The sequence below is a fragment of the Charadrius vociferus genome, unplaced genomic scaffold (genome assembly GCF_000708025.1).
Source record: "Charadrius vociferus isolate BGI_N301 unplaced genomic scaffold, ASM70802v2 scaffold7, whole genome shotgun sequence".
Taxonomy (NCBI): Eukaryota; Metazoa; Chordata; class Aves; order Charadriiformes; family Charadriidae; genus Charadrius; species Charadrius vociferus.
In genome coordinates, this window is record NW_009649308.1 from 733994 (window position 1) to 755158 (window position 21165).

The 21165-nt window shown below is 46.5% G+C and overlaps 1 protein-coding gene across 2 annotated transcripts in view; it reads left to right on the top strand.

Annotated features, from left to right (window-relative positions):
• The window catches only part of GABRQ (gamma-aminobutyric acid (GABA) A receptor, theta), a 74065-nt gene that overhangs the window by 21263 nt on the left and 31637 nt on the right, over window positions 1-21165 (top strand). For both annotated transcript variants that reach the window (XM_009889250.1, XM_009889251.1), the window contains exon 3: window positions 6002-6069. In XM_009889250.1, the coding sequence (XP_009887552.1) occupies window positions 6002-6069 (68 nt within the window). The remainder of the gene's footprint in view (window positions 1-6001; window positions 6070-21165) is intronic.

Genomic DNA, 21165 nt, shown 5'->3' on the forward strand with positions numbered 1-21165 from the left:
TGGTTGAAAGTCGTTCCCAAAACATTTCTGCTTTCATGACACATGGTCAGCTTTTCTTGTTCCTGAAGCAATGTTAACACTTACTGAGTTTGTGCTTGATGCTGTACCTAAGCTAAAAAAGGAAAGGAACAGGAAAATTAGGGTTGGGAAACTTCATTTTGACTTGGCTTGTGCAGCCTGCTGGGATGGCATCGTTTAGACATTCTCTTATTAACTGCTGTAGCAGAGCCTCAGTCTTGCCCTGTGACCACAGCCCTTATGCAGATAGAAATTTGTGAACTCCTTTTGCAATCCTTCTATATGGTGAAAACCCAAGAGCACTTCCACTCTACCTATCCTGGGGATTAGGTATAGACTCGGTGAATTTGAGTGTCCTGACAGTAGGCTGGCCTCCAAGTTATTTTTTGAGTGGGTTTAAAAAATTATGGCCCAGGACTAATTAATTCATCACCTGAAAATTATTCAAGGGTATCTGTTTTGGGAGAGACAGAGTGTGATTTCTTGAGATTGTATGGTTGCATCCAGGCAGCAGCTCCTCAGCTAGTGACAAACCTCGTGCTGAATGTGCTGCCCTCTGTACCTCTGACTACCTGGGAGCTCTTGCCTCCTAACTAACCATGGCTGTCAGCCCTTGTATAACCAACTCATCTCTGCACGTAGCAGTGACGTGGGTTATGGTTTTAAGTTGTAAACATAAAGCCAGGGTGCCCCGAGGTTCAGTGCTGTGAACAAAGCAGAGGCAGCGGCTTGGGCAAACCATTTTCTGCAGAAAGAGCAAGTAGATACTGAACAGTCCTCCCTTGTTCAGGAAAGCGAGGATAAGACTGAAGGAAAAAGTCCTGGGAGTGAAATTACAGTCTGTGTGCTGGTCATGCCTTTGGCGAGCCTGAGAAAACATCCTGACTGCCGATCCTGTTTGGTGGGGGGGTCATTGAAAATGCAAGTGAGGCACTGCAGTCCTGTAGCCACATACATCAGCAGACCTTGCCCTCTTGATGCCTGCCTGTATCGCCCTGCATTTGCAGAAACAGTTCTGCCAGCCAGTGCGGGGCAACCTTGTCTGGGACTTTGTGTTTCTGGGCTCTGGTGCCACTGCTGTCCTTCAGCTTGTGGAGAGCTGGGGATGAGGAGCAGGGGTTTGCATGGACGGAGTCTCACGTCTGTGGGTATTTACCATTGCAGGGTAAGGCACAGATCTGTTCTATATGTAATGTTTAGTGGCTGAAACCTCTGGTTGGCTTTGTTTACTCAGCAGAAGACCTTAAAGCAGCTTTCCCGTTGCTGCAGGGATCTTGGAGACTGGTGGTGCCACAGGCAGGGTGCAAGCAGGGAACGCTGGGGCTCATGCACAAAGCTGTCTTGAATAATCTTCCCTCCTGTCCAAAAGAGACAGTGCTGTACTCCCTCTGTCTGCGTGCCTGATGCGCTCTAATGGCAAGAGAGATGCCCCTTTAAGATCTCCAACCTCCAACACTAAGTGAGCAGCCCTCAGGATGGGTGCAGTGGCTTTGGAGAGGCTCCTGCGGTTTGATGAGAATGCTGTACATGGGAGGCTGCTTTTTCTTTTCTCTGTACTGGTGACATGTCATCTTTGCTTCAGTGGCTGGTTTCTGGATACCACGCTTTAAAATAGAGATGTAGACAAATTGGCAAAAGGCCAGAGGAGAGCAGGACTAATTGTCAGAGCTTTAGAGAACACGACCTCTGAGGACAGGTTGAAGAAATCAGGTGCATTTAATCCAGGCAAGACAGTAGTGGTGGGGGAGGCAGAGGGATGTCATGGTTTCTCAGTACATAAAAGCTGTTATTAAGGAAGGATGATTGATTTATTATTTCACTATCATTGGGGGGAAATGATGAGACAAAACTACATTTACACTGCAGAGGAGGTTTACTTTGGATATTTAGGAAAAGCTTTCAGTGCGGTGAAATGCAGGAAGAGATTGTCCAGGGGAGCTGTGGAATTTCTGACACTGGTGTTTTAAAGAAACTCCAGTCAGCTTCCATGAAAAACACGGGCTGTGCAACCTCCCAAGATCCCTGTTAGTGCCTTTGTTCCTGTAGTTTAGGCTAAACAGTAGGTTTGAGGCTGATGCCAGTCCCTTAGCAACCGCAAGCCTTGGCTCTGCCAGCATTGCTGTGTTCACGTGGTCAGAAATGCATGAACCAGACTCCTCAAAGCATTGGCTGAAGTTCATAAAAATGGTGTGGCTTCGGGAGATGATAATATAAAGATGTGTTTATCTGCCCACTGTTTTTGAGCCTTTTTGGCTGTCTGTATTGCAGTTGAAGATCTGATGGCAAAGAAGCCTGAGCTTGCTCTAGTCTAGCTTTCTCGTGTAGGAGCGTAGAGGGCACCTCGGACCTTAGTACAGGGCAGTTGCCCAAGTAACCATCCACTGTCTGGAGTCCCGTTACACTAAATTTTGTGCTATTGTCTTGGTCCTCTGCAACTGAGGTACCAGGTTGAGGTCTGGAAGAGATGTCCTGATCCAGGCTGCCATCACCTCTGGCTGTAGTGCAGGCAGACACAGGCTTGGAAAGACGAGCTTTCCTCTGCAGTCGTGCCATAGGAATTACTTCTGTAGCAACATGACTCTAGGTTCTGGGGCTTTTAAGCATTATAAAATAAAATGTGAAAGTAATAACTGGTTGCTGGGAAAATATTGCAGATTAGCACAACTTGTTCTCTACCTTGACTGTTTTTATATTTGACAAGTATCACTTGCAGGAAAAGGACAGGTTTTATTATAACTCTTTTGTCTCCTTCCCTTCCAACTTCCTGAGTATGTTTTTCACAGACATCAAACTAGTTTCAGGACAAAATGGTGATTTCTCCAGCGGTGGCGAGAAACAGGGATGTGTGAGGGTGCCATTCACTGGTGAAAGTGGCAGAATTTCTCACACTCCCTCACTCGTGATCTTGCCTACAAACCTTTTCTAGGCATAAGATTTTTCTTTAAGGGGTCTAGTTTTTGCACCCACTGGCAAGGCACAGATAAAAGCACGGACCTTTAATATCAGGTTTGCTTCTTTTGCCTTGTCTCAGATCCACGAACACAGAGTTCTGCCTTTTTGGACAAATTTACAGATGACGTTATCCCATATTTTAAATACCCTACTTTTGTATCCCTCTTGCCTGAAGCTATTAACATTGGCAGAATTGATGTCCTTTGTTTATTTTGTGTGCTACTTACAGCCCAAATGTTGGACACCAGCCGGTCTAGTTTTTTGTTGGGCTGCAGTAAGAGGTAGGGCATGCTTTGGCTGTTGGTTGTGTATATGCTCTTGTTGTATCCCTGTCCCGAGGTGATTGCGAGCCAGTCTTCACAACAGGGATGGAGAAGATGAAATGGCTTCCCTGTCATCAAACTAAGAGTAGGTCCAGTAAAGGTAGGGCTTTGCAGACCTTCATCTTTAGAGTGTTTGTGTAACAACCACACACTTCTGCCTGTCGGTTGGTGGGCACGTGCCCTGGGGGTTGCAAGCAGGCAGTGGAGCCTCCCACTTGCCGTGATAGATGGGGTGCAGAGGTCTTGGCAGTGCCCAGAGTGGCCAAGAGGAACATTGCTGACTGCGCGCTGGGTGCAGCTGAGCCCAGGCTGACGGGGAGCAGCGTGGTTGATCTCCACTCCAGTGTTTCTCTTGGAGTTGGGAGGTTTGGATTTTATCCATGGCTCTGACACTGAGTCACTGCATGACCTCAGGCACTCGGATACCATGGTGATGAACACAGCACAAATGTCTAGACAGATAGATTAGATTGGATAGACTCTGTATTTGACAAATATTTGTATATCGCCACTGTCAGTGCTCCCCTGCTATAACCACCCATCCTGATGGTTTCAGTGGGTCTCCTACACAGCAAGGGGGTGAAGAACCACTTTTTGCACTGAAGAAGGAGGGGACAAATAATCATAGTGGCACAAGTACCGATGCTGACAGACTGGAAGCGAAGCAGGCGGTAGGGCAACTCTTGGAGGAAACAACACTGCATGGCAGAAGGGCTCAGGGGTCAGGAGCTGGCTTCTCCCCAGCTCTGCTGCAGCCATGCGTGTGGCCCTGTCTTTCCTCCTGTAACCAACTAGTCTGTAAGATTCTCAGGTCAGCGGTGACCTCCTCTTCCTGCTATGGCTTCTATCACAAGCCCCTGATTTCAGGAAAAAAAAAAAAAGAAACTACCAAAGTGAGACTCCCTCAAAAGCTTTCCTGTGCCACTGTCAGCTTCTGGCGCAAGGGAGGATGCAGGAGAACCATCTCTCCCCAGCGTAACTCTTGGTTATTTTCCCACCTGGTTCCCTTGTGAAAGGTGAACGCAGCAATACAGCAAAGATGTGACTAGGAGTGTGCCTGTGTAGGGATTCTTCAGAGGCTCTGCAAAGGTCTCCTGAGCACCCCTACCTCTGGCACCCCCGACAGTGAGCCCAGGAGTGCTGGCGAAGAGCACTGCCTCTTTAAGGAAATTTGCATAGCAGGGCCTAATTACAGTTGTTGATTCTGGTGTTTTCAGTGTTGTTCATATTCCATTAAAGGATAATGCTGCTTAATTTGCAGCAGAGGGTCTCGGTTAACAGTATACCCAATCACAAGGCAGCCCTAATGACACTACTTCCCTACTTCTGGTAACACATAATTAAAAAATCACTTCATTTCCAGTTGTGTGGTTCTCCCCTCTCCCCCAATTTCCTAATTACTTTCTAAGCCATTTGATGATTATCTGTAAATATTTCAGCACTTAGATCTACTAATGAGTCCATGGAAGAGTTAATACCTTCAGTGGCATAACTGCTGCCATTCCCTTTCTAATACTGCATTGCAAGGAATCATTTTCCACCTCGCGTGTGCGAGAAGAGGAGCTTTGCTTGTGGTGGGTTTGGGTTTGTGCTCTGGCTTTGGGGATGACAGGAGAGGGGTAGCACACAGAAACTCTATCTCAAGAAACAGGAAGGTTTTTGCTGGTTTTGGTGGTGGATGTGTATCTCTCTGCAAACTCTTTTACGTGGCTTAAATACTACTGAAAGGGTTGTCCTGTTGCCTGGCTGTGGGAGCTGCTAGTCAGAGGGGCTCATGTAGAACTGAGTATGAGAAGGGTTCGATCTGGGGTGTGTGCACATCTGGAAGAACTGGCTGAAATGGCTGGTGTCTGTCCTGGCTCTACAGGTTTGTGGGAAATGGTAATACTGCTCCGGCTGCACTTGGGCAATAGGTCTGGCAGTGACTGCCCTTGTGTGCTGTTTCTTCACAAGCTCATCTCGTGTGCCGCAGTCAGCGGCACTCACTGCGGCGTGAGGGTAGCTTGGTCACTGGGTAAGAAGGCAATATCTGAATTTCCCTGCAAACCTGTGCACAGATGTCTACCACAGCTCTGTGGCTTCAGGCAAGAAGATGTGGGGTGACATGTGCCCTGATGCCCATGGTGAGGTGTGGAATCTGTTATTAATCTAAGCGCTGCTCTGCTCTGAAAAGCCACTATACAAATGCTGCTTTCTCACTTCATAGAGCTCGTCCCTGTACTTGTCTGGTATCTTGGGTATTAAAATTCACTTGGGATTTTCAGCCTGAGCACTCAGAGCTGACAGAGTGATGGAGGAGTGAGCTGGACTATCTTTCCTGCCCATGTGTTACATGGGCTCGATTGCTATGTCCTTTGTATGGTCAATCAGTAACACCTTATGCAAGCCTACTGGGAGCCTACTGATGGTCTCTAAAGGCATTATTTGGAATAACCAGAGATAATTGTATAACTAGGGGGTAATTAACTTCCAGGAATTAAAGAATCAAGCTTAGGCTGCACGACTCCTAGGGGTTATTCTGTAAGGCTGGGAGTTAGAGAAATCTACTCTTCTCTAACCATTTGAGCACGCGTGACTAGGAAATCCTTGATACTCGGGGAATGTGAGGCTGCTTCAAATGATATCCATGCATTTCTATGTAATTCTTTAATAGCAGATAAGGGAGGAGGGCTTGAATATGGTCCTAACCCTGTACATTTGTGTTTCAGGTAACCCTGTCACAGTGGGAATGAGCATCCATATCTCCAGCATTGACCAGATCTCTGAAGTCAACATGGTAAGCATGGAAATTTAAAAAAAAAAACAAAACACCAAACTAATCAACTGTTCTTCTATTTTGTGGTTGAAATGTGCTCCTAAGGCAATGGCTCCTTGGAGCCACCTGAGATCTCAAGGTGCACTTCTGAAAAGCAGGGTACTCGCACCCCTGTTTCCTTCTCCTCCTATAGATCTTCCCTCCAGCTGGGAAGTTGTCAGAGGAAGATGACATTTGTCTGGTACTGAAGAAGTTTGGTTTTTTGTTGTTTTTTTTTTTTCTTCTGCTTTGGACACTGAATTTTGAGGGGTGATGGGAAGTCTGATTTGAGACAAATCTTCCTTAGTATAGCATAAGGAATTCAAGGATGATTTCTGCATGCATCGTGCGATGAAAAATAAAATCAAACATTTTACTGAGCCATAGGAAATGAGGGGTTTTTTCTCTAAATTTCTTTCTCAGCATACTGGTTTCAGTCTGAGCCTTGCTCTTTCCACCCACCGAGTGGCCTGTTTCACTGGGACTGCCTGTCAGTTGTCCCCACACCCTCAGCCCAGCCCCAAGCTGAAACAATCCTGAACTCACTGAAACAACACTTGCAAGGCAGGAGTGGCATGTGGGACCTCTGAGGTACACAGCTACCCTGCTGGTGGTACTTGTGATGTGGCTGGACATGCGGAAAGACTGTAGTTCACTTTCTAATGTGGGGTAAATTCTAGTGGGGTTAGTGAGTGTCTGTACCGGCACACTGAAGCATCCCTGGTGTTACCTGTGAACATGTGGATGGAGGATCTCTGCTGGCATCTCTGGAGCTAGTGGCATCTTATCCAGAGTAGATTCTCATCTCTTATCCTTCTGCACTGGTTGCACAGCCATCTCACTGAGCCGTTGATGCTTATGCCTTAAAAGAGGAGATGCAAATTGTATTTTTCAGTTGACACAAAGACAGTGGTGGCTTTACAGTCAGCTGTGCCTATCAAGTTGAAAAACAGTTAGTGTCTTTTCATGCTTGCTCATGGTGTTTTGGCATTTCTTTGGAGATCTGTATTGGAAAGGGAGGCATCTATTGGAGATCTGGTTTGGGGTGACATTGATAGACCGGTGCTTTTCATACCACTGAAAAGAAAGTTTACCTGCTTGGATAGCAATGGTTTGGAGTGAAATTTGTTAGTTATTTTGGTCACGGTTTGGGTACACACCCAGGGCTGTGCTTTCTGTCTCTCGGAAGACCTTAGCACCTAGCAGTGGACATGGATTGTGCTGATCATTGCCTGACCTCACCTTCCTCCCTCCTGCCCAGAGGCTTTTTCTCCAAACTCCTCTCATTTCCAAGTGGCTGACTGGAGCAGAAGGCTGGTGGGGAACTCCTGGCAGCATCTGTCCTGTTCCTCAGTTCCTGACCCATGCAGGAGAATCCTATGCCAGTTTAGATCTCTTGCTGTTCAAGTCAATTAAAACCTTGGTCTCCCAATGCTCCTGTCCTATTTATCTGTTTCTGGACTCTCCTGCCCTGTTTCTCTGGCCCACCAGCTATTCTGCTGTTGTGTGGTGGGGGGAGGAGGGGAGGCGAGACAATCTGACTAGTCATTTTGGTTTCCAAACTGCCTGAAAATCCTGAATGCGTATGTTGATATGACCCAGGGTGAAGGGCCAACCATGAACCTTCAGGTTCTTGTATGGAACAGTTTCTTTTGCAGACTCTCTGCTGTCATCCCACCATTACTGTAGTTATCTGCACGGCGTGTTACACCTCAGTGTAGTAACAGTGACCCTGGACAGCGTGTACAATTGGAAATTCAGGTACAGACCCATGTCCCCATTGCATTGGGTAGCTGTGCTTGAGGTTAAGCTCAACTTAGAAGAGCCAGATGGCTTAACCCAGTTCCGTCTATCTTGCCTGTCAGGGCAGAGCTCAACTTTGTCATCTCCTCCCCCAGTCTCAACTTGGACCTGAATTTTCCTGTGTGCTGAACCAGCTGTCACCCTCCTTACTAGAGCCGGCATGAACAATCTGGGGTCTGGGCCTGTAGCTTAAGACCCCAGCTTGCACAAACATAACTGGGAGCGAGTGAGGGGTTTGATTCTCAGCTTACCTGTAACAACTGCCCTGGTCTTCCTCTGCAGACCTGAGAAGATAGCTGAGCGCTGCAGAGGCCAGTTCAGGATGAACCTCCTGCTGGAGATGTGCCCATGGACTAGAAAGGCTGATCAAGTGCTTTGTCATACACCCGTTGTGAGCAGCTGTGGCCGGGCATGCTGTGTCCTAGGCTAGTAGCCATTCTCTCAGCAACGCTTTCCAACCCTTGCCCTGTGAATGCAATGCTCCTCCCTCTCCAGTGAACACCCGCTTCCCTCTGCCACGGGGTGGCTGAGGCAAATGTGTGCGCTCGGGGCTGTGGAGAAACAGCAACAATAATATCTCTGTGGGGCGCACGGGAGAGCAGGTTTCCTGGCATGGACCTTCATCCACATACTGCTCTGGATTTGGCAGAATTTGGGCAGCACTGTTGATGGACATTGAATGCTTTGATGGGTGTGACGTGGCTCTCATCAGGCTGGGCACCAGGCACCGTCCATGCCATGCTCCTGTTGATGCTTCGAAGGCATGTCACTTCTGGGCTTTTGATTATTGCTCCTGGCTCTCTGTTCAACTTGACAAGCATAATCTCCTGCCCATCCTTCTTACATATTTTGGGGCGGGGGGGGAGGATGGGGAGGCAGTGACTATATGTGAGAACCTTCTCAAAATCAAGATCTATAAGAAACATGGAGAGGCAGCTTCAAAAAAGGTTTTAAAATCAATCTTCTAAAAGAACAAACATTTAGGGAGCAGAAGAGTTCTCATGTGATGTAAGTTTCCAGGCTGAAGGGATTTTATGTGCATCATTCTTCTGCATGACAGATGCCCCAGGGATAGGGCTGTGTCTTACCCCTGCTCTGGACATGGATAACAAGAAAAACAAGTAATTTTTTGGCATCATGTGTGATTGGGAAAAGGACTGTGCAACGAATAAATTAAAGGCGTACAAGTGAAGCTGCATTGTCATGGCAACCAAATAGCTTCTATTGTTCCACAAGGAGTGTTATTACTTACTGCCCCTTGTAGGATAATTAATTAATCCTCAGACATCCTTTTGGGAACAATGGCCCTGGTGCTGGGGCTGGGCAGGCTGAGGAGAGCCCCCAGCTCTCCCATGCCTTTTCCTGGGACTCGGCGTCTGCTGGCTGCATGCTGGCGGGGAACAAGTGCTGTCAGTGACCAGCCATTGCATGATTCAAAAAGGTGTTTTCCACAGGAGTCCAGCTAGATGCGGTGCTGTGGAGGAATACAGTTCCACCCATGACCTGAGTGCTTGGCTCTGGCACTGATTGCTTTCACTCCTATGGGAACTGTATTCCCAAAATGATGATGTGGTGACTTTTCAGTCCTGGAGGATACAGGGTTCTCTGCAAAGGCAACACAGTTATGCCTTTATGCTGGGAGCTCCCAGCACTCATATACAGAATGCTTTGCAGCCACCTGTACATGCTATGTGTTTCCTGGTGTCTTGCTATACAAAGTTGATGCACCTCCATCTCCTTGAGGGCCATGCCCAGATACTGTGCCATTTTACAGCTCAGAAGATGGAGTCATGTCAGGGTGCAGGACGTCCATAGGTACAGTGCTGGCTTTGTAATGATCTCCTAATGATGAGGGACCAAAACCAAAGTCCTTATTTAAAAAAAAAAAAAAAAAAAAAAAATGGCCCCTTCTTGTTCATCACAGCTGCTGCCTGTGTGTGGTCAGCCGTATTTTCAAGCTCACTTGCTAGAGTAATGCTTTATTACTGTGTGCTCCTCTTAGCCCTGCTAAGCAATGCTGAGCTGCAGCCTCTGTTCTTGTCAGTGATTAGAAGGATTATTTACTGAGCCAAGATCAGTGACATCAATTGAAATGCATGGGAAAGGATGCCAGGGGCCAGGCCAAATAGGTAGTGGGGAGGGCACATTTGACTGGCAGACCCTCTGGGAAGTGCTGATCCATGAAGATGAAAGGCCTAGCTGGAGTCTTTTCATATCCTGTACAAATTTGCAAGTTGGGGATTTAAAGGCAGGAGGAAATGGAGGAATGTCTTCATAATGGTGTTATGTAGCTGCAAAGAATGGAAGGACGGTATCTCCTAGTTCCCCTTAAAGGAAATGGGCTGGATACGTTAGCTGGTAAATGACATTTTGTTACAAGTGGTTGAATTTCAGTAAGCGCAGAACAACACGCAGGTATTTATAGGTGCTTGTTGGTGTACAGTGGTACTTGGACAGCGCTATGTTCAGACCTCTTTGTATGGTACCCAAGTTACTGGGGAGTCTAGCGGCACTGCTGGCTCAGGAGAATGAAGAGCACTGGCAGCCTGGAGCTCAAGTCTCTCCGCAGCTGAAGCAGCATGCACATGGCTGTCCTTGTGGCACATGGCCTGAATGCTGCCCAAAGTCACCCTCAGCTTAATGGTCTAACCTGCTTTGGTGGATCCAATTCTGATGGTATCCAGTACCAATGGCTTCGGAAGCGCATGTCCTTTCAACCGACAGCCGAGGACTGGCCTGTTCAGGGTATATTGTGCTTGCTGCGTGGTGGAACTAGAGGCTAATACTTCCAACTGTAGCCTTCTCTCTCTCTAGGTAATCTTTGGGGACATATTTTTCTAGTACCAGGCAGTTCAGGCTCCCTCCAAGCATTAATGAACTATTTCACTGTAGAAAACAATCGGGAGTTTTGTATGCCTTTGAAATAAGAGATGGTTACCCTTCATAACGCTTCAATTTTCCTGCCCTATGATCTGTGCAGTCCTAAACCTGCTCCCTCCTGTGTATCTGCACACCGTAGACAGCTCGGAGCATCCAGCCGTTAGAGTTGCGATTTCTTTGTGGCTCCTATAATTTATTCATCCCAAGATGCTCTCCTACATCTGCAATAACATTGTTTCAGTTTGTTATAGCACTAGCTTTAAAGTTTTATAAACCTGGTGACAAGTTGAAAAGTTACAAGAGGATTGCTGTAGAGGGCTAGTGTAGGAAACAAGGCTTCCAAATAGAAATGTTTGCAGGAAAATACATGTTAAAGGAATGATGCCTAAGGGATTGGCAACGCCTTTTGCTGGGGGACAGTCTGCAGTGCAGACAGGTTAGAGATTGGTGCAGGATGCTTGGCAAAGCTGCCCTTGATGCTTCGCTTCATTCCCTCCTGTTCCCAACTCCTGTATCACCTGTTGCCACACTGCTGTCTTGCTGGAGTGACTGCTCTCGCACTGGCATACTGCACTGGGTCTTTGGGGGTTAGGGAAGGGACCATCATGTCTGCTATTTCCCAACTTCCCGAAACTTGCATGAAAAACAGGTTGTCTTGTTTGGCAAAGAAGTTTTCCCTGTTTGTGAGATGTAAAGCATGTCCCAAGACAATGATGAGCTGCGAGGGCTTTAAACTGGCTTTTAACACAAAAGAAAGTGGTGTTCTTGACCAGGACAGTTCATCCTACAACCTGTTATGCCACCATCAGTGGGACATCACTCTTCTCACTATGTCAAGTCTTCCATCTATTAGGCATGCTTGAAATAGCCTTTGCAGTGGAATCTGTCCTGGTCAGGCTTTGCAGTTCTGTTTTCACTGGAATCTGAACACGCACTGACTAGTTGAATCTCAATTTTGGTGTAACACATTCACAGTAATATGCATGCCTGACTGCTGTCTGCTGGGTGCAGTTGGTGAAAGAGGGCAGCGTGGATGGCCGGGCTCCATACGAGAGCCTTTCTGTGGTACACAGCACGGCAGCCTCTTGGGCCGTGCGTTCTGGTCACAGCTCTCGACCTTTGGGCCACTTCAGGAAAGGGGAAGGGAGAGGCAGGAAAATGTATATCCGTGTGGGATGGCTGATCTGGATGCATGATGTCCAATCCATTCTCAAACTGTTCTGACAGTCAAATTGTGTATGCAAAACCCTGGTTTCCTTGGGGCTGATGTAGCAGTAGCCTTTGGAGACCCTCAGCAGGCCCTCTGTATGCCTGCAATACTGGACAGAAACAACTTCACTGCAATATGCCCCTCAAAAGTCTTTCCCCTTGGTATAGATATCTTAGGGTTTAAAAAAGTGATTTTTAAAAGTTTTCTACTATTATACTGTACCTTATACTACCATATACTCTCTTCAGATACATCAGCATTTTTCTTATTCTTAACTGAAAGTGTTCTGTTTAGTCGCCATCTCTTTTCAACAGAGAAATGATACACAGATATTCCCCAGTCAGTCTATTCTGTGTCCCTGGATGTCCAAGTGTTTTAAAAAAGCAAAGGTTAAAGCATTTAAATCCTACAGTCAGAGGTTTCTGGAGCTATATGTTATGAGATACAAGTACGACATGGCACTCCAGTGCTGTAAGTGTTTCCCTGTAGCCTGTAGTACTACAGTGTTTCCCTGTAGCCTAGGGTATCTCCGGCCCTGTGACACTGTGGTATCTAAACTGAGGGTGTGTGTGCACATTGCATCTTGGTACTTAAGGCTGCTGAATACTGAAGACTGCAAAAATACAGTAAAACTAAGACGCAGCTTTGGTGCTGAGCTAATGATGGTGTGTAATGGTATTGCAGGGGCTGTAGTCCTGTCGGACTGGTGTAGGCTCCTGGGATGGTGGTGTTGCAGTTAGCAGAGGGTGCTGTGGGGCCTTGGTGCTGGAGAAGGGCCAGATCCTACCAGTGTGGCATGGCAAGAATGAGACAGCTCTGACTTAGGGTGACATATCCCCAGGCTCATCTCTGGCACAGACAGGTAGGGGTTATGTGCTTTTTTTTTACATGCAGGGGCTTCAGTGCGCTGTGATTTAAACTAAGGTATTGCAAACACACAGCTGATATGGAAGGTTTCTTCAGAGCTGGTGAGTCTCTGTGCCTTCCTCTGCTGATGATTGCTTCAGTACAGCTTAGGTCATGCAGCTATGGCCACTTTGAGTCCTGGCATGCAGGGCTGCAGAGCACTGGATGCTGTTTGCTTGGGAAATCAATCAGTGGCGGTTCTGTACATGTGAAACAGCATTTTCCTGAAGGGGAGAGTTCCCAGGGGGTGGAAAGGGGCAGTCCTGCACAATGGTTGTGTGTGGTGTCCCGTGCACACTGCCATCAGTTATGTCTCGTCACCTTGGTGGCCTTCTTGTGTCTCTGCTTCTCCAGCAAGAGGAAGTAGCTTGTGCGCAAACACGCAACCACTTGGCTAGCTGAAGGAAAGCAACAGCATCCTGATGCTTCTTTCCTTCTGCTAGGAGGATGTTTGGAGAAATAAAAGATGGTTTTAGCAGGGTAGAAAACAACCTCCAAACCACTCTAGGCATAGCAGCTTTGAGCTGGTCCCTTTTGCAGGCAGGAGGTACAACTGTCTGCTCTGTAGCTCATCTAGATAGATGGTAAGAGTAGAAATAAACTGAAGTCCTAGAAACATCTTTGCAACTAAGCAGATGTCAGGGACCCCTCTTATCTGACATTGCTAGATTTGAGGTTACTCCGTCTATCCTTGCCGTGGTGACATCCTGTGACTGCTGAGGCTCAGGGAGACTTTTGCCAGCACTGATACAGTCTAAAAAGTCAAGAATCAGACGTGGATATCTGCTCACACCACACTATGTTTTTCTTTAACAGAAATCCCACTGATTGTGATGAAAGATGTCTTGGACTAAGATAGTGCATGCAGACAAGTAAAGCTTGTGCCTCAGGGGTGCTCTGCAGTGTGATAGTATGGAGGAGTGGATGCTCAAGTTTACATAAGAAGCGGTCCCCTTTCTGCCCGAAAGACAAGGATGGTCATTCCACAAGAGTTTGTGCAAAATATTTAAGAATAAAGCAAACTTGTGAAGGGGCCTGAAGAACTCCCCATTCATTGGTTCTGAAATTGTTTGCAAAGAGATTGTCCTGACTTAAAGACTAGAAAATAGGTCAGTGTGACTCATATGTCAATATTTACTGCATTTATGGCAACTTGTAGAAGGGAAAAATCTTATCTGTCTTGCATAATATTTCACAGATAATCCCATTCCCGTGACAAAATTCACCCTATGCCCTTGGTTCTGGTGTTGCTTGACTGCAGAGACAGCCCAGTAAATTCACTACATCTTAGAGTCAAGTTGCTAAGTAACAACCCAAAGATCACCGCACAGACTCTTCAAATGCTGTGGCCAGCTGAAAGCCAGGACCTGCACAAAGCACCAGCACCTCCTTCAGAGACAGAGGTCTCAAGGACTCGGTGCGTATCTAGCAAAGAGCAGCCTGGTAAAGCAGGAGTCCTGCCAGGTCCCTGCCACCGTACTGCCCTGAGGTGTCCTCAGGTGAGAGGGGACAGCTTTATTGCTTTCCCTGTAAAGGTGTTTCCTATGCTTGTACTGAAGGGCGCTGTTGTTTTGAACATTAATGATGTCCTTGAATGAAGTATTTTTGTTGGCCGATTTGCATGATTTTGCCATGTATATAGATCAGTAGATGGTGAACTGTGGAAACCTTGCTGAAACAAACTTGCAGTTGAAGAAAGACTGTGAACTGCTGGACTAGAGAATGACTCTCTGTCCCTGAGGCTTTGTGTTCTACCATGCTGGTTTCTTCTTAGGGATCTTGCAGCATTCACATGATGTCTTAATGGGAGAGTTTGCAGAAAGCTCTTTGTCTGCATAACTGGAAATTCTTGGTTATGGAAAAGCTGTTGGGTAGACGAGCTGATTCCTAGCTGAGACCTTGTGTTTTGCAGCATGAATAAAATGTGGTGGCAATGCCTGTTGCAAATGATCCCCCCTGTGCATCTTTCCATGATGCTTTTATCCCTAAGGAGCAGCTCTGCAAGTCCTCCAGTATCACAAGTTCAAGTCTCAGGAGCGCTGAGTCAACCCCGCTCCAGTACTGAGAAACAGAGTTCACATGGTTTGCTCACTAGGCAATTTCCCAAATGAGAACATTTCTGTTCTCTCACTGAAGAGGCCAAGTTCACTCTGCGTTTCGTAGGTGACTCCACCCCACGGCAGAAGAGAAGTCATGTTGGAGAGGATGAGAGTCCACGGCTATATAGTTTGCAGCGTGCTTTCAGCTGAACAGTGCTATGTATTGCAGTGCTCCATCTGTTCCTGTATCAGCCAAGATATCTTTAGATCTGAACATGTCAGTGTTGTGTGGTGGTATGAACCACTTCAGCTTGCACCCCAGCATTCCTGTAGTAGTTAGAATTGCTACTGCAGAAAACTTTGCCCAGGATAAAAATGTCTTTTTATTTTTTTCCTTGCTTAAGTTTTTATTCAGGTTTTTACACAGGCAGAACTCCCACAGCCTTTATATATTTTTTTATATATATATTAAAAAGCTGTCTGTATTTGAGAGCAATGTTCCAAACTGCCACCTGTTTCAATAGCGATGCTGCAGCATGGGAGAGGATTACTGCAGAATGCTAAAGTATCTTCCCACAAGTGAAAGCTTCATCTGGTTTGATTGAAAACCAAATTAGATCTTGAGAATCTGACCTTCTGACATCCTGTCATATATATGTTTAAAGCATTTAGCAATAGAGAGTGTATGTGCGCAAGAGTGCCAGCACCTCAATTTAGAACCTAGATCCAAATACAAGTGCGTGCGTGTCGTGTTGCTATTTGAATATGTAAATAAATGGGGCTATATATAGCTCTATATGTTATGTACATGTTAAGTGAAGGTGGCAGATACGACAGCTGAATAGCTTTGCTGTTTCTGAATGCTGGTAGAGGCTCCCTGCGTGCTCCCTACATCTCTTGCGCTTGCTCCTACCCCTCTCAGCCTTTCTGCTATCGCATTTTTCAGGCCTCTGGAGAAGATCATGTGTGGGGACAGGAGTTGTTAATATTCTGAGTCTGTGCTGAGTTGCTAGGCTACAGAGAAAAATGAACATTCAAGGAAAAGGGATGGTAAGAGGAAGAGGATCTGCTGAACTGTTCAGAGATCCAGAAAGGTCCTCTAGTCCAACGAAAGGGATCATTTTGGGGAAGGAGAGTGTGCATGCATGTAGGATGAAATGTGGGCTGTCCCCGCTGCCCTGATGCAAGCGAAGTCTCAGGCCAGCTTTAGCCAGAAAAATGGCAGAGGAGGGAGTAAAAGGCATGATCCAGTGGCCCTTTCCATGTCACTGCTTGCAAGGTGTGCCCAGACGGCCTCCTGCTATCTGTGCCAGGGCACAGTGGGACACCAGACTGGAGTATACCCTCTTAAACATCCTTTGCCCCCTCTTTGCAGGGTCGCTGAGCTCCCAACAGAGGCTCTAGTGAAGAGGGAAGCAACCCCAAACCATCGTCATTGCTTACAGGTTGGACCTCGTCTCCCTTTTCCACTGCTGTGACCTGCTGCCACAGTATCTCCTTTATCTTCAGCGCGACTGCAGGGGAAGGCTGCCTGTGGCTTGTATCTCCCTGTCCGTCCCCTTTGATACATTCCTAGGTCACGGGTACACAAAGTAGTGACTCTTTTATCTATCAAGAGTTTGCAGCTAAGGTTCAAGGGGACTTGAGGTTTTACAATACACAAGCTCCTGTCTGAGTCTAGTTCCTGAACGCAAACCCTCTTCCTTTTCAGCCGTTCACCCCATAAATGAGTGTCAGGTATTCAGCTGTAGAGGCTGTGAGCCATCAGACCTACCAGGTGCCTTGTGTTCCACTCTTCTGGAAAGATGGCTTTGCCTTGTGCTTCTGTTCCTGTCTGCAAGATTTCTGTTCTCTATCAATATTACTGGCTGTATCAGAACCCTCAGAAAAATTAAACAGTGCCTTTGGGTATTTTTATTATCTGGATACTTTATTTACCGAGCCCATATCGGCTCCCTGCCAATAACTTTCAGCCAGCTCTGCAAATAGAGCTCCTTGGCTCCAGGACTGTTGGTCCTGGTACTGCAGAGAGCACTCACTCAGCATGGACAGAGACTGCAGCTTGTTCTCCGCCATCCAGTTGGCTGTGAAGTCAAAGTCTGCTTGCTTGTGGACCTCCACAGCCTGCTGAAATCTCCTTTTTCTTCGTGCATCCTGTAATAAGCTTGACTTGTTCAGCAGAATTGGGAGTGTTTCATACAGCTGCATTTTGAACGCTATTGTCAGTTAACTACACTGCACCCGTCCATCAGGTTTATGATCCTGCAGCCAAGACTTGGATTGCTAAAGAGGAAGAATGATAGTATGGGCCATATTGTGTGCACTGCTGCTGCTGTCAGCCTGGACTGGTTCCCTTGGCTTTACCCTGGCAGAACCAAGGGCAGACTAACCCATGGATGGAGGCAGAGGTAGACTAAATCCATGATGATACACTGCCTGGTCAGTACCCTTGACAGTAGAAACTGTTTCCTAGAACAGATCAGTTGATACTCCTGTACTTTTTGGTTGTCCCAGCATGACTACACAGTGCTCTGTTCACACCACAGTTGAGACAATTGGTTGCTAACCCTTTTCTATAAGTAGGCCTTGTTTTTCAAACCACAGGGCTGCCATCCTCTACCCTTAGGAGATCACCCTTGACCTGACTGAACCCTATTGCCAGAAATACTTTCTGCTTTTCTGCATTTCACCAAATTCTCTGCTTACTCCCAGTTATCCTTCCTACATGATCAAACTTTGCTTTCTACAGCAAATAAACACCATTCTAACCTTCTGGTCAAGCCAATCTGTGCCAGCCTAGTTGAGGTGATTGTTCTGCCCGGATGTGTTAGCCGGTTTACATCATTTAAAGGACTTGTTTGCCTCTGGCTGCCTCCTGGGAAATGACATCTTTGTGGCAGTTTTTGAAACCTGGAGTGTCAAACCTTCCTTCTCCTGGGTAAAGCAGTGTCTTTGAAGCACGGTGTGCCTTGATATTGTTGCAGAGTCTCATGGTTTCGGTGCTGTATATACAGCAGTTTATTCTGTCATGTAAAGTAGTAGTAATGCTTCATTCATAACATGTTTCCCTACCTATGCAGCCCCAAACTGCATTGGTGGTCTTGACTGCCACAGGGAATTAAAAGCTCTATTTAATTTTTTCCATGGGTCAGAAAAGTTGCCTAGAGATGTGGGAATCCCAAACTGCAGCATGGAGGCAAGTTAGCATCAGTGTCTTATTTTTACAGATGAGAAAATGAGGCATAGGTGAAAGTACCCGAAGTCTCCTATAGAAGTAACATTGAGTGAGCTGAAACTGATACCCAGGGGTGTTTTCTAGAGTACCTATTTCCAATGGGCAGGAAGCTGCTTTTCTCACTGCTTTAATTCCACATTTTTCCAGCTTTTTTTCCCTATGACCTCTACTAGTGAGTGTCCATGCGGAGGCCTGCAGAACCTCTCCTGCCTGGGGTAGAGTCTTACTGGATTGGTATCCAGTAGAACTCTTGGCAAAGTGAAGAGGATCTTTCATTTAAATATAAAAAAGGTACAGAGGAGTGAAGAATTCTGGGAATGTTTTGGAGAAATTACATTTTTCTGTTCCCAGGTTGTTCCTGCTAGAAAGCCTATTGAGTTTTAACCATTTGAAGTGAGCATCCCTCAGCAAGCAAGAGGTAAAAAAGTAACTACGAGGTGAAAATTCTCTGAGGATACGTGCAGAGGCTGTGAAGTCCCTTTGAAAAGGTTCAGGAAACGTCGCTGGTCTTCCAGCATCACCTTTCCCTTGGCATAATCCAGTTTTCTTCCCCCATCCTTCTGAGGGCTTTAGAAACTGATATCTTCACTAGTCACTGTTCAAATGTCTCACTCAAATTTAATTTACTCTAATAGGCTAGTTGTTGCATGTTTAATTAAATACAAAGTGATTATTAAAAACATTTTTGAGCTTTAATGGCTGTATATTAGCTATGCCTGTATGTGTGTGCAGGAGGGCACTGGCAACACATGCCGTAAGGCAGTACGGGTAGTGCTGGGAAAGTACGAAAAGATGAGTTGGGGGCAGCTAGAGGGGAGGAGAAGTGGGATACAGGCACCAGCACCGTTCCATGGCTTCTAGGTGTGCAGAAGGCGGTTCTGTAGTATGTTAGATTAGTGCAGGCAAACAGTGAAAGACGAAGATGGCTATTCTGAAAGCACCGTGTTTTCCTGTCATGGGTCATCAGAAGCCTATGGCAGCATAATCTGTTTTAAATTACCAAGTACTCTAACCAGAAAGTTTCTTTTAATATAAGCATGCCCTCAGACTCCCTTTCCCAGCTATGCAATGCACGATAATGTCACTTCTCTGAGATTCAACAGAGATAGTGCATTAATGCCTGTTTGTCTCACTCTGTGGTAATGGGTGAGCTCGTGCATACCTAGAGAGAGGTTAAGACAATCAACAAAGGGGACCTAAGTTAAGATTTTGCCTTAAGTAAATATGGTGAGAGAGAAGGGATTTGGGAAGGCTTGATGAGGCTGTTTGGAGATAACTGATGCACTAGCAGAAGACAGAGGTAAGCAATAAGCCTTTAAGGATCTCCAGGAGGGGGAAGAACCCATGTTACCTGCACTGCCTGGGGCCCGCGTTATTCCTGGAACAGAATTCATTTGGGAAAACATACATTGTACTTCTCATAGAGGGACGGTCAGCTTGCTACCCTCCCTGCACTATCTCAAGCCAGTCACCCCTCTAACTTGTCATTTTCCTGGAAGAAATTACTCAGCTGGGGACTTGCTGCCTGAGCTCCCTCCTAGTTTAAGTGTCTTACCTGTTTTTAACTCTCCTGGCACTACAATGAGCCCTTACCAGTTCCCAGACAGAGAGAAGTATCAGTGAGAAGACAGTGTAAGCACCATCCTTTTGACTTTCTGCCTGAAAACTGGTCAAATTCATGCATCACCTTTTTCTGAACTTGACGCATGGCCTTGCTTCTCTGACCTTAGTTGGCTGTCTGGACAAAGCATGCCCTTCTGTGCTGGTTTGGCATGGGAAGGTATAGGAACCAAAAATGAATTGGACCATTTCTTGCTAAGTGGCTTGTCTCTGGGAAAGACAATTTCTGAAGTTACGATGAGGTTTGGAGTGAAAGTTAGCTGGTGATGCAGAAATGCAAAGGTCAAAAAAATTCTGCTTTTGGGGGTAGAGAGGACTCTGGGTTTTGCCCAGGTACTAGTTCATGGGGAACCGAGTGAGGAGACCAGACCAGCAGAAATGGTATGCAGTAGCTCACAGATTTTATGGCTTAAGGCTAGAAACTGCCTGGCATTGTTTTCGAAGAGCTTGCCTGAGGAAGATGTCATGCTGCAGGTGGTGATTTTGGGAGTGCTGCCTGTAACACAGAAAAAGGTTGCTGTTATGCATGTGCTCATAGAGCAGGTGATGCTCATCCCTGTGCCCATCAGTTCTGTTTTTCTCCTCTTGACCTCTCCTTCCAGCATGACCGGGGCTGTTAAGCAGATGACATATGGTGCTGCCTCCTGCTCACATAGGGCATTGATATACAGGCTCAGAACTCTGGAAGTCTTGTCACGGGCAGATCAATGCCCTTTTGGCTTAGGACCCAGCTAGGTATGTCTTCTGTCTTATACCTGCAGGACCAGCACCAATCCAGGTGCTGCAGGGATAGGGCACGGCAGGAGAGAAATAGGGCAGCAAAGTGACACTTTACTTGCACACCCCAAGTTGTTGAGGATATAGCTGATATCTGTCCCAGTTTCTGGACATGCATTCAGCAATTAAACACATGCAAATTACTATGAAAGTAGATCAGATTAGTGAGGGGAACATCTCCATGCAAAGTGTTTCTCAGGTCCTAAAGAAAATGAGTTCAAGAGCACAAAGACCTGTAGCACGGGAGGGCAATAGAGCATATCCTAGAAGCCAACACATTCCTGTCCCCTTGCATTACTGGCAGAGACATCGCAGGTGGAAGGTGCTCCTCCTGATGCCTAAGTCAGTGCTGAGGTGTGGTTATTCAAAAATAGGGGAGGCGGAAAGAGATTGTGGCTTTCTCACCTGCTAAGCTGAAACACAGGGAGCAGGGCAGTTTCTAAAATAGTTGTCACTTTACGTATAACAGTTGTCATGCAGAACTTCAGACTTGTAAACTGGGCACTGGCTTGCACCAAAAGAGAAATTAAAAGCAATATTTTGGCAGGATACTCTCCCATGAAAAGTACAGTAAGTACAAGAGCTGCTGCCTCCTGCCCTATGCAAAG